The 13,276-nt window shown below is 49.3% G+C and overlaps 1 protein-coding gene and 1 long non-coding RNA gene across 3 annotated transcripts in view; one reads left to right on the top strand and one right to left on the bottom strand.

Moving 5' to 3' along the window:
- The window catches only part of LOC120394275 (frizzled-3-like), an 88,043-nt gene extending 86,338 nt beyond the window's left edge, over nt 1-1,705 (top strand). The window contains 2 exon segments of the mRNA XM_039518521.1: nt 274-507; nt 1,306-1,705. Of these exon segments, the coding sequence (XP_039374455.1) occupies nt 274-507; nt 1,306-1,519 (448 nt within the window). The 3' untranslated portion in view covers nt 1,520-1,705.
- Nucleotides 1,593-9,529, bottom strand: LOC120394276. 2 transcript variants are annotated; one of them, XR_005592232.1, is made up of 5 exons: nt 9,471-9,529; nt 7,887-8,126; nt 5,620-5,747; nt 5,241-5,450; nt 1,593-1,720 (listed from the first exon to the last, which is right to left on the bottom strand). It is a non-coding gene; the product is annotated as an uncharacterized LOC120394276 (long non-coding RNA). The 2 variants fall into 2 exon arrangements; XR_005592231.1 differs by lacking the exon at nt 1,593-1,720 and having other exon boundaries at nt 4,553-5,450.
- Nucleotides 9,530-13,276: the final 3,747 nt, after the last annotated feature.

The following is a 13,276-nucleotide window of genomic DNA, read 5'->3' as shown; positions in this document are numbered from 1 at the left end:
CTACAGGGTGATTCTCTAAAGCATTGGCCAAAATGTTCAAATTGGGGTGCTTAAAATTAGGCAACTCAATCCATATGTAGGCAACTAAATAAGTGCCCTGATTGTTCTGCCTCACTGCTCTTGTAGGTACCAAGTTGTAACATTTTGACCATGATGTGCATATTAAAGCTATATGTTTATTGATAGCATAGGCCAGTTTGGAAGAGCTGTTGTGATCGCTTTGCTGTATTTTTTATTTTAACATTAATTATTCCAATTCCATGTTTTGACTAGAGCTGTAAATGAGAGCCGCCAGGTGCTGCAGGAGCCCGATTTTGCTCAGTCACTTCTGAGGGATCCTAATACCCCAATTATCCGAAAGTCAAGGGGCACTTCCACTCAGGGGACTTCCACTCATGCCTCATCTACTCATCTGGCTATGATGGATGACCAGAGGAGCAAAGCAGGCAGTGTTCACAGCAAAGTAAGCAGCTACCATGGCAGCCTGCATAGGTCCCGTGATAGCAGGTGAGTTCCATGCATAGTTTAAAATTCTAATGTAAATTGAGTTGAGCCTCTATAATCAGGGGGAATCCTGGTCACTACCTGCACTTTTTCATTTGACTATGTTTTGGTCACCATGAGGTTGGATTCTGAACCTCAGCTAATTTTCACCTTCCCAAACAGTGAATATATCCTCTCCATTTGGTCCTTAAGGAACTTTAACATCTGGGTTAGAAAGAGGAAATGTACCGTGACTACTTTCAGTAGTTGTGAGTGTATGAATTAGTCAGAATATGAATGCAGCCAATAGTTCTCTTTCTCTACTAAGACAGAATGTGTCTTGTGTGTGTAGTGTCTACTATATGGGAAATGAAATCTGTTCCAAGTTCAGTGTAGTGTTTTAGCACGGCTGCTCTGTACACTTCTGTGAGTTTAACTAACTGAAGAACATGCCAGATCCTCAGCTGGAATAAATTGACGTAGTTCTACTGAAATTAAAAAAAAAAAAATGTAGCTTAGTTGAAGTGACCATTAGGTAACTTGTATTTACTCACCAAATTATTATTCTCAATGTGTATATGGTGCTATAGTAAGTATCCTTATCCTCATTTTATAGATGGGGGGAAAACATAGAAAGGTAAAGCAACTTGTCAAAGGTCACACATGAGTTCAGTGGCAGAGCCAAGTAGACTGAATACTCCTGTTTTTCATAAAAACATAGTATTATATATAATCAAGAGTTATTTACTTACATACTTACACACACTCTCCCTCTCTCTCGCCTGAGGTAATAATGAAATTGGCCTTGTTTTTATAAATTAGGTACACCCCTTGCAGCTACAGAGGCATAGAAGACAGACTACCTCATGGCAGCATGTCACGACTGACTGATCACTCCAGGCATAGCAGTTCACATCGGCTCAATGAACAGTCACGTCACAGCAGCATCAGGGATCTCAGCAACAACCCAATGACCCACATCACACATGGTACCAGCATGAACCGGGTTATTGAAGAGGATGGAACCAGTGCTTGATTTGCTTTCAACATAAAGGAGAACCTCCTGCGACAGTGTTACTTGGAGTCCATTTCTCAGTGATGCGATAATACTCAGTGTTGTTGTGCTTCCCATTGGTGCTGATTTTTTGTATCAGGAAGCTGAAGTTTGGCTTTGCCTTTTTAAAGCCAGCTGTCATTGTGCTCACATCAGTGCTAGGATGCTCCAGTGATCAGCAATCTGGAAATTAACAAAAGTAAAAGCTAGTGGTAGCTTCATTTTGAACCTACCAGTAGATAATTATTAATAATTTATTTGATAACTTGTTATTTTCCCATCATACATCATAGCTGGATTTCTTATTTAAAAAAATCCCTAAATACTTTGAATTTCAGTAATTGTTACCTTTGAAGACTCACTGGTGAGGTCATGTTAAGAGTTCCAATAAGCAGAAGGAAACTCTTGACTATTTGAAGTTCTTCCATGAAACCCTTTTGTCTCTGATTAGATAATAAAGTGATACTTGTCATCAAGCACAGAAGGAGGGCTGCATATTAACTACTGTACAAAGGGCATCTGTGAGAAATCAGCAGGCATTTTTAAACAGTTATGCTGGAAATAAAACAAAAGAATGAACATTCCGTAGGAAGAATGGACACTCCAGTGAAGATGGTCAGTTCTTACAGAATTGTTCAGGCTCAGTTGTTGGGGTGTGGGGCAGGGAAGGCATGACTTTTTAAAATTGGTATTGTCCTTGCCTTTTTACCAAATACTATTTAAAATTTCTACTTGTTTACAATTTTTCTGTGGGGAGAGGTGGAAAACTCAATTTGAAGCCAGTTACTTAGATAATATTCAGCTACCCATTTTTAAATTAACATACAAAAACTGAGATTGCCTGTTCCTGACCCCTCAAACACATGATGGGGGAACCTGGATTTTCCATTTAAACTAGAATGTTCGACCTCTCTCCTTATGTACCTATAAGAACAAATCCTGATCCCAACCCCTGCAGCTTGGGTTTGGAGGGGTGGGTGAAATGGATGCAGGGAGTTTGTGGGGAACCCACCAGGAGACCACAGAAATGTGCTCTGTGAAGGCTCCCTTTATACTGAGTATGTTGTGGAGTGGGAGGTTTAGAGGTGGGTGGGAGAGTATCGAGGAAGGAGTGCAGCAGTGGAGCCATGAGTGCATAGATCCACCAGCCAGATTACACTGCTGTGGAAAGGAGGTGAAGGGGTGGTCACGGTCAGGAACTGCTGCCACTCTGTAGTCTTGGAGGTGGAGCAGGTTTTCACATTCCCCCTCCATAGGCCCCCAGCCCACTTTGGTGGGGTGTGCACTGGAGAGAGTATTTGGCTTATATTATGGGTCTCTTCTATCCAGCTCTCCTCTATCATTCGGAACAGAGAATTCTCGGATTTTTGTGGAAACAGGAATAATTTTGCTCTTCTTTTGCCTTTAGGGTAAACCATGTCTTTGTGGACATTGTAGGCAAGTCAAGTCATGTTTTTAATGGTACAGTAGATCTGAAGCAGCTATTGTAAGCGTATGTCTACACTAGCTGCCAGATCGGCATTCAGTGATCAATCCAGCGGGGGTTGATTTATTGAGTCTAGTCTAGACGCAATAAATCGATCCCTGAGCGCTCTCCTGTCGACTCCTGTACTCCACCGCCATGAGAGTTACAAGCGGAGTTGATGGGGGAGCGGCAGCAGTCGACTCACCGCAGCGAAGACACCACGGTGAGTAGGTTTAAGTACATTGACTTCAGCTACGTTATTCACGTAGCTGAAGTTGTGTAACTTAGATCGATTTCTCCCCTCCCCACTCCCCCGTGTACACCAGCCCGAGTTTCAGGTATCATTCACCTTGAAGAAATACTGATTACATTTGAACCTACCTCAGTCATTATTGTAGAATACTTCTGGGAAATATACACTTTTTTCATTGTCCTGATATTCATTCCCTTTTTGACCTGTTTGAGGCATGTTGAAAAGGCTTTGTACGTGCTTGGATGGCATAACCTCCGGGGCTTTTTGGAGCAACAAGACTTAGGCTGTGCAACCATTATTCATTTTAATTATTCCCCAATGACATGACAGCAAATCATTTAGCCATTTTAGTCTTTAAAATCAAAGGTTGCTGTTGGGGTCACCATGTCTTTAAAAATCTGCTTACTATAAATTGCTTTTCCCAGCCTGACCAGGCTTTTCTCCAAAAGAGAGGCATGAACCAAAACCAACTTCAAATACAAATTTTTGGAAGCTTACTCTGTACTCTCCCCTCTATGTAAATCCATTAATAGTGATAAAAGTTACTGTGCACACATGCTTGGAGGGCAGAATAGACCCTATAATTTCTGTTGGATTGGCTGTATGTATAGCTAACTGCCACAGTCATGTATTAGGTTAAGTCTCTGATTATTCTATATCAATCTTTTAAACCAGATGGGTATGAGATGTGTTTAAGGGTGGCTTTTAGGTTGACAAAATTCCAGTTCCATATTGCCAACAATGGTGAAACATGTTCTTGTTTTAAAGTTTAGCTTAAACTGAGCAACTTTGTTTTTGCAAAGGGATGCTATTTTGTAGGAATTTGGATTTTAAAAGGGAGTCTATCTTCAACTTTTTAACTGTTGTAACTGAAAGTAAAGTTTTTACGTTGATCTTTATTGCTCTGTTTGCAATAGTGTTCTGGTTTTGACAATGGTTTTGCATTATATTGTGACTTCTTTAACTGTGGGAGGGGGATTTGGAATGGTTGAGGTTAGATCCATGGTTTGTTTGGGGTTATTTTGTTTTAAATCTCTGTTAATTTGGGGGGGGGGTGTCTGTGGTTCCAAATGTGAGAGTTTAGACTTTCTCACTTACCTATTCTGTACATAGAATGCACAGCCTAAGTAGTGATTCAAATATAACATTCTGGTCCCAGTTGCTGATTTCCCCACCAGCCTCTTGTAGTCCCAACCCCACATCCTATTAGCTTCGAAACTAAACTAATATAATACTAAGGTTACAAGGAAGGCTGTAGCAGTGCTGAAAATAAAATCAGGATCTCCTGATTCCCAGTTTTAGGCCTTAGCCATAAGACTATCTATATTTGTATTGCTTTAGTTACAGCATCATGTCTTCAAGGAATTAACATCTTGGATCTTTCTCCTACATGCTGGTCCAACATGCTTTCCCCTGAAACCTCATGCCAGCATACCTTTGTTCAGGGCCAACTCTACCCTACATAGAGAATAGGTGATTGCTAGCGACATTGAAATGTTCAGTAACCACTTGAGTTGTGTCTCTGACTGCAGGCTGGTAAAGTCAGGCATTTGCCAGACTGCCTATGGCAACGGCATCCCTAGCGCTGGCAATGTGCTTCAGTTCTTATTCCATTGGCTACTATGTCTTCAACGTGCTTCGCCCTAACTTCTATGGTTTTAATGAAGTTTTGCATAATGAAGACAGAATAATGATGTCACATGTATAAGTTTGTCTGAGAGTGCAATATTTCTCAAGGACAGTGTTTTGCCTATTGAATCACAAACTGGGGTTTGTTTGGGAAATGTTTTGGAAAACAAAACAAAAAAAAAAGCCGCAAGTTTGGTTGTAAAGCAGCTTGCTTGCTCTCAAATGCTGTAAATTGATATTTTCTTAGTTTTAGTTTTTTAAATGTAAGTTTTGCTACAGAGGCTTTAGTCCTGAGCTGTATATAGCATATATTTGAAATATGGATGATCAGAGATTGATTACAGGATACAGTTTACCTATAGACTACTGGTTTGGAAGCATCTCAGGTTAGTAGTAATGTAAGGTCTGCTGCTGAAATCAGTCTGTGGTCTCAGTCCAGTTTGTAAGCGGCAGGCATCCGTGTCAGAACCCTCCACCACAATTTGGTACCCATACAGATTTTTAGCAGAGAGGCTGAAGATAACATGGGTATAGAGACTGCATTACTATCCTCTTCAGAACTGGTCCTGCCGAATTAACAGTTGAGGTACAAAGATGAAGGGTGAGAAAAGCTTGTATTGTATTGTTCTAGAGACCGACTAGAAGACTGAAGTCTCTACTGCTGTCAGTCTTGGTATCTTTTACAAGCACTAAAATTATTTAAGGTCCGAGACACATACTCGCTCACTCACTCACCTATATATTTCAATGGAAGAGCCATCTGAGGATGCCTTGCAGGACTGCACCATTAAAACAGGAGGAATGTTGCTGACAAATTAATATCGTATGCAGATTGATCATTGCTACCAGAGGTCCAACTTGAGCTGTGGAATGTTAAAATTCAAATCAGATTACACTTTTGTGCTAATGTACCTATCTTATGACCGTGTTACGTTGATTGCTGATGAACAGTGACTCTGAGATGGGTTGTCTTTGACGTTTTCAACTGTAATGAACTGTTCTAGGTTCTCATGATGACCAGTGCATTTAATGGCACTCATCTCTTCAAATGTTTCTGTTGAGATACTCATGTATGTATTGTAACGTCATCTATTTCTGAATGAGGGGGAAAGCTTTAGTGTTTGTGAGATTTTGTATGTAGTGGTTGCACTTTGTTATTAGCATGATATCGTACCTAAAGTTAGCTGGTTTTACTTACTTGGCTCTTGGTCGACTTGTTTTCAGTAGGCCAGTATCAGTTTTGTAACATTTGATTTTTAGCACTTTAACTGTGAGTGTACAAGCAGATTACCATATAGTAGATGTACATTTTGATTTTAAACCTTTTAAAATTTTTAATAAAATGACAAAAATAGTTGTTGGTCTCTTTTAATAGGCTTTGATTTTATTTTTTTCAAAATTCATATAATTGTATATTTCTTTAAAAACACATTTTGGAGCCATTAAATTTCATCCTATTACTATTACTCCAGTTTACAAAGTCATCTAGATCTTCCTGTATGATATCCTGGTCCTTCTCTGTATTGGCAATACCTCCCAGCTTTGTGTCATCCGCAAACTTTTTATTAGCACATTCCCACTTTTTGTGCCAAGGTCAGTAATAAAAACATTAAATAAGATTAATCCCAAAACCGATCCCTGAGGAACTCCACTAGTAACCTCCCTCCAGCCTGACAGTCCACCTTTCAGTATGACCCATTGTAGTGTCCCCTTTAACCAGTTCCTTATCCACCTTTCAGTTTCCATATTGATCCCCATCTTTTTCAATTTAACTAATAATTCCTCATGTGGCACCATATCAAATGCCTTACTGAAATTAGATCCACTGCATTTCCTTTGTCTAAAAAAAAAATCTGTTGCCTACTCAAAGAAGATCAGGTTGGTTTGGCACTATCTACCTTTTGTAAAACCATGTTGTATTTTGTCCCAATTACCATTGACCTCAATGTCCTTAACTACTTTCTCCTTCAAAATTTTTTCTAAGACCTTACATACTACAGATGTCAAACTAACAGGCCTGTAGTTACCCAGATCACTTGTTTTTTTCCTTTCTTAAAAATAGGAACTATGTTAGAAATTCTCCAGTCATACGGTACAACCCCTGAGTTTACAGATTCATTAAAAATTCTTGCTAATGGGCTTGCAGTTTTGTGTGCCAGTTCCTTCAATATTCTTGGATGAAGATTATCTGGGCCCCCCAATTTAGTCTCATTAAGATGTTCGAGTTTGGCTTCTACCTCGGATGTGATAATATCTACCTCCATATCCTCATCCCCATTTGTCATCCTATCATTATCCCAAAGCTCCTCATTAAAGACTGAGGCAAAGTAGTTGTTTAGCTATTGGGCCATGCCTAGATTATCCTTAACCTCCACTCCATCCTCGGTGTTTAGCAGTCCCACTTCTTCTTTCTTTGTTTTCTTTTTATTTATATGGCTATAGAACCTTTTTACTATTGGTTTTAATTCCCTTTGCAAGGTCCAACTCTACATGGCTTTTGGCTTTTCTCACTTTATTCCTACATGTTCTGACCTCAATAAGGTACCTTTCCTTGCTGATCACTCCCATCTTCCACTCCTTGTAGGCGTTCTCCTTTTTCTTAATCACCTCTCTGAGATGCTTGCTCATCCAGCTTGGTTTACAACTCCTGCCTATGAATTTTTTCCCATTTCTTGGATCCACAAGTTCTTCAGTCCAATCCACTTCCCTAACTAATTTCCGTAATTTGTTAAAGTTAGCCCTTTTGAAGTCAAAAACCCTAGTCCCAGATCTATTTTTGTTTATCCTTCCATTTAGTTTAAACTGAATTAGCTCATGATCGCTCGAACCAAGGTTGTCCCCTACAACCATTTCTTCTATGATGTCCTCGCTACTCACCAAAACCAAATCTAAAATGGCATCCCCCCTTGTTAGTTCAGCAACTACTTGGTGAAGGAATCCATCAGCTATCGCAATCCCTTCTAACAAAAGTTTACTACAACTGGGAGCGGTGGAGGAGGTACCTGTAGAGTTCAGGAACTGGAGGCTTTAGTCCCATTTTCTGATCCCAAAGAAGAAAGAGAGGTGGTGGCCTTCCCTGGACCTTTGATGTCTCAACATCTTCGTCCACCATTTCAAATTCAAGAAGATGACTCGAGTCTTAGATCCTCAGGACTGATTCTTGGCTGTTTAACCTGAAAGACTATGTGTGGCCTTTGCTGGTAGAGTTAAGTGTCATAGAGGTTATCTAAGTGGGTCTCCAGCTATAAAAGGACATGTTATGAGTTAGCTAGGGTAGAGACACCTAACCATATTAGAGCTCAGTCCACTCAGGGCCGGTGCAAGGAAGTTTCGCGCCCTCCACCTTGTGCGCCCCCCCCCAGCCCTGCGGCAGCTCCCCCCCTGCCCTGAGGCACCCCGCCCCACCCCGTGGCAGCTCCCCCTGCCCCGGGGAGCTGTGCAGCACCTCCCCACCCCAGCTTACCTCTGCTCCGCATCCTCCCCGAGCACACCGCCCCTGCTCTAATTCTCCTCCCCTCCCAGGTTTGCGGTGCCAAACAGCTGATTTGTGCTGCAAGCCTGGGAGGCGGGAGAAGTGGAGCAGCGACCGCGCGCTCGGGGAGGAACTGCTGTAAAAAAAATAAAATAAAATAAAATTGGGGGCACGGCTTTTTGGCACCGCCTAGTTCGCCTTAATGGTAGCACCGGCCCTGAGTCCACTAGTGCTCAAGCAGCCTTTGCTGAATGGTTGGGGACTATCCCTACAGCTGAAGTGTGTAGAGTTGCTATGTGGAGTTTGACCAGCATATTTACAAGACACTAATCCTTGCTTGAGGCTTCCAGAGCAGAAGCAGGTTTGTCCTGCCATGATTATTTAAGCAGGACTCCTGTTACCCACCTCCAAACAACTAGACAACTGCTTGTTAATCCCCAGGCTGTGTGGACAAGCACTCGAAGAAAGAAAGTTACTGTGGGGTAAGTAACCAAACTGTGGTTCTTCAAGATGTGTTGTCTACACAAATTTCATGTCCCATCCTCCTTCCCCACTATTGCAGAGTCCTACGCCTAAGGAAATCTGTACTGGCAATGGAACTGAGACAGAGTTGGGCTCACTCCACCATTTATGCCTTCAGGTGAAGGGGGCCGGGCACTTGGGGTGTAGGCACTGTGGCAGAGCTCTGACCTTGCTCCTGTGGGTCCTGTGTTTCTAGGCGGTTTACACTAGCCTCAGTGGCTCACTGTGACCCTCCACATAGCCCTTCTCTCTCTAAGGCCAGGGTTACAGTCTACTGAGCCCTTTTCATCATAGGCTGCAAGGAGGTTGGGGAGAGAACTCCCACAGTCTCTGTCCCTGGGGCTTATTTCAGAACAGTTTAGCCTCCTGTCCTGACAGGGGCCTGACTTCCCCTCCCAGGAGCTGTTCCTGTAGTGGTGGGTTGGGGGGAACCCGGGCCCGCCCTCTACTCTGGGTTCCGGCCCAGGGACCCTAATGGTAGCAGCTGTTGGCAGCCGACCTTTCACTGCCAGAGTTGCTACATTTCCCTGGGCCACTTCCCCACAGCTCTCCTGCTTCTCCCTTCTTCACCCTTACCTTAGGGCTCCCTTACCAATGGTTTGGGGGTGTCTTCATTACCCAGCCCTTCAGCCGCACTTCCTCTCCTCTGACTCCCTGGCTGTCCCCTGCCTGACTGGAGTGAGCCCTTTTTATAGTATCAGCAGGGCCTTAATTAGTCAGGTGGTCACATTAACTTAATGGCCTCACCTGACTCTTTGCAGGTTTAGAGTCAGGTGTTCTCATTAGCCTGGAGCAGCCCCTGCTCTGGTCAGTCAGAGAACAGAAAACTGTTAATCCAGTGGCCAGAAGACCTCCCTTCTGCTTCTCTGCTGTGGAGGGTAGGAGGGAGAGGGCTGCTGCTACTGCCGTTGCTGTTCCTGCTGGGCCCTCGCTGCTGCTGCTGCTGCTGCTCCGGCTGCTTCCCTGGCTGGGCTGGACACCACCACCCACCCCCTTTCTCTGCTATCTGCTTGCTGGCTGGCTAGTAGATTCCCCCCACCCCACCCAGTTGCTGCTGTTGCTCCACCTACAGCCCCTGGGGGGGGGGGGGTGCTGGCCTGCTCCCCGGAGGAGGGGAGTGAGGGACCCCAGCTCCAGCCCTTGTTGCTGAGGGCTCCACCACCACCATCTTCTAAGCGGGGTCCCTCCTGCCTGGCCACCAGACCACCGCCTGGAGCTGCTGTGTTTGCTGCTGGGGAGCTGCTGGAGCCCCGAGGAGGAGGAGGAGGAGGAGAGAGCTGCCTGCTGCTGGAGGACCTCATGGAGACTCTGCGGACCACCGTGGAGGGGGCGCTAAAGGACTGAGTATTTTTCAGACTGTGCTCTTGTGGTGGGGGTTTGGACTGTGTCTGTTGGGACGCCGGGGGTGTGGCGTGGAGCCTGCCCCAGGTCCATCCGTGTCCCCCTTCGCCCCCACCACCATCGTTGCCCCCTCCACCACCCCCGCTGGCTGTTTTCCATCTACCTCGATCTCCTGCCTCTGGGACTGAGCTGCTCACGTGGCTTGCCACGCCCACTTCCACCATTTGGGCCTGCAACAGCAGCGGCCACCATTGACTTTTTTGCACAAGTGCCCGTGGGTGCACCCCCCACCCCCACCCCCTTGGCCTGGCCCCCTCTCCTTTGCCGCATTTGTCTGCCCCACCCATTTCCTCTGTGGCCCTGACTGTCCTGCCCCAGCCCTGCAGCTAGCCCCGTGGTCCCTCTGCCCTGTTCCTAGCTCGACTTTCCCCCCCCCCAGCCCTGTGATCCCCCAGCCCTGATTGGCCCCTCCCCTCGTGCGCCCATGCCCCCTCCCATGCGCTTGTGCTCTTCCCCCTTTTGAGTTTACCCTTGTTCACTGCACCCCCCCTATGTTGTTAGCCCCCCTGATCCCCTAGTGCAACTAGAGGAGCCGGAATTCCCCTCTGGGTCGGTGGCCTGTGACCCTCCCGCCCCTGGGTCCTTGCTTGCTCCCCTCGGTCCTTTAGCCTTCCCTTTCTGGCACCCTCCTCCCCTGCCTGCGGCCTAGCGGGGAGGGGTGGTCGCCTCCTTTCCCTCCCCTCCCCTCGCTGTTTGTCCCCCTTCCCGCTCTCGTTATGGCGGGGGACGCGGCGGGGGAGACCCCTCGTGATGCTCCCACCACCCCTCCTCCCGAAACCCCCGTGTCCAATCCCCAAGCCTCTACCTTGACCGCCGCTGCCGGTTTACCTGCCACTGCCCCCGCTGGGGCACCGGCACCGGCGTGTATCGGGGAGACGTCCGCTGCTGCCACGTCCTTCGCCCCTTCCGATTCGGAGGGGGCCCCCCCAGCCGGTCGGAAAGGTCGGGGTGGGAAGAAGGGTAAGGGCCCAGCTATAAAGACCAGGCCCTCCATGGCGGGGACTACCCCCGCTGCCGTGGTCCCGCTACTGGCCGCGGCATCCCTCCCCGCTGTTCCCTCTACCAGCTCCGCAGGTGTCCCTCCCCCGGCCCCCAGGGCATATGCCCAGGTGGCGGCGGCCCCCCCGCCTGCCGCTACTCCTCCGCCTGCCGCTTCCACTACCATCTTTAGCGGCCGGGGCCCCTTCCCCACCTTGACTAGGAAGCACGGCGTCCGTTGCCTCCTGGTGCCCGCCTCGCCCCACGTCGAAACCTATGTGAGGGCGTTGGCGAGGGTAGTGGGGCCCACGGCCATTGTGGCGGCCTCCAAGATGTACGGGAAGGTGGTCTTCTTCCTGGCGTCGGAGGCCGCCGCCCAGGAAGCGGTAGAGACGGGTCTGGCGGTGGGGGGCGTGTTTGTGCCCCTGGAGCCCTTGGAAGACCTGGGGGTCCGCTTGGTCCTGACCTCCGTCCCTCCCTTCCTGCCCAATGCCGCCCTGCTGCCCGCCCTTTCTGCCCTGGGGCGCCCTATTTCTGTCATCAGCCCTCTCCCGTTGGGCTGCAAGGACCCCGCCCTCCGTCACGTCCTCTCGTTCCGCCGGCAGGTGCAGCTTCAACTGCCGCCGGCGGCGCGTGACGGAGAGGCGCTCGAGGGGTCCTTTGTGGTCCCCTACCAGGGAGCTCGCTACCGGGTGCATTATTCAACGGGGGAGGCCCGGTGCTACCTCTGCCGGGCGATGGGGCACATCCGGAGGGACTGCCCCTTGGCCCGGCACGGAGGGGCGTCCGGGACCCCCGAGCCCCGGTATGGCGCCGGCCCCGTCACCGCCGGTGCCCCTAGCTGCCCAGCAACTGACGCTGCCCCTCCTCCTTCTCAGTCCACCGCTGTGGAAGAGGGTGCGGCGGAGATAACGCCGGGCGTGGGAGAGGGCCCGCCCCAGGGAGACTCCTCCCTCGTTCCTGTTGCCCCTCCGTTGCCTCCCCGGGTCCCTAAGCCACTGCCCTTGCCCCCAGACCTGACCCCTGTTAGCCAGCCCCCGGATGATGCCATGGAGGGCTGGTCCTTAGTGCAGGGGAAGCGGGGCAAGCGGAAGGCTCCGGTCCCATTACATCTTTGATTCGGAGGCCCCGGAAGAGCAGGAAGGGGGTCTCTGATGACGAGCCTTCCGCCTTGCCCCCCGACGACGCCCGTTTTGTGGTGCCGGCTGGGCGCGACGTGGCAGCACCGGACGGTGACGCTGCCCCTCCTCCAGGGTCCCTTCCTGAGGTCGCCCCCGAGGGAGCCCCCCTTGCCTGCTTGCCATCCGCAGCCTCCGCGAGGGCTGAGGTGGGCGTCGCTTCGGGTGTTGGCGGGGAGGGCCCCGGGGTGGCGGACGGCGATCTCCCCTCCATCTACGAGGAGATCGAGGCCCTGGGTCTGACCCCGGTTACGCAGGGGGTGGACGACCCTTTACTAGCGGGCCTCGATCTGAGTGACCTCACCTCGGTCCCCCTGTCCTCGGTTTCCCCTCCCCTGACTGCCGCTTCTGCTCCTGCCTCTGAGGGTCCCCTGGGATCCTCCATCATCCCGGCTGCGGGTGGCACCCCGCTGACGGCCGCCGAGCCCATCGAGGCGACGGCCGCTGCCCCGATGCCCAGACCCGATTCCCAGGGGGTGTCCCTCTTGGGTGTGGGCCAACCGACCCCTTGCCCTACTCTTGACCCCTCCACCTCCCGTGATGCCATTGCCGCCCCTCGGGATACTCCCCTGGGTGCGGCCTTAGTTGTTTTTCCCTGCTCTGACCCATCAGGGGCTGCTGCTCTCCTTCCGCCGCCCCCTGTTGAACTGGGGAGCGGGGCGGGCCGCGTGGCGTCGGCCCATCGGACGCCACGTCGAGGGTCTGCCCCCTGCCTGCCCGCCTTGGTGGGCCACGGGGCTGTGATGGGGGCCCCGCTGGGGGACGGTCATCGATCCGTTACCCCGCCCCCCCGTGCGCTGAGGGAGGAGCTGCGGGCGTTCCTTGAGGCGTCCGTGGCTCC

The sequence above is a fragment of the Mauremys reevesii genome, unplaced genomic scaffold (assembly GCF_016161935.1).
Source record: "Mauremys reevesii isolate NIE-2019 unplaced genomic scaffold, ASM1616193v1 Contig46, whole genome shotgun sequence".
Classification (NCBI taxonomy): domain Eukaryota; kingdom Metazoa; phylum Chordata; order Testudines; family Geoemydidae; genus Mauremys; species Mauremys reevesii.
The sequence above is the reverse complement of the archived record's forward strand: the minus strand, read 5'-3'. Positions and strand labels throughout refer to the sequence as shown.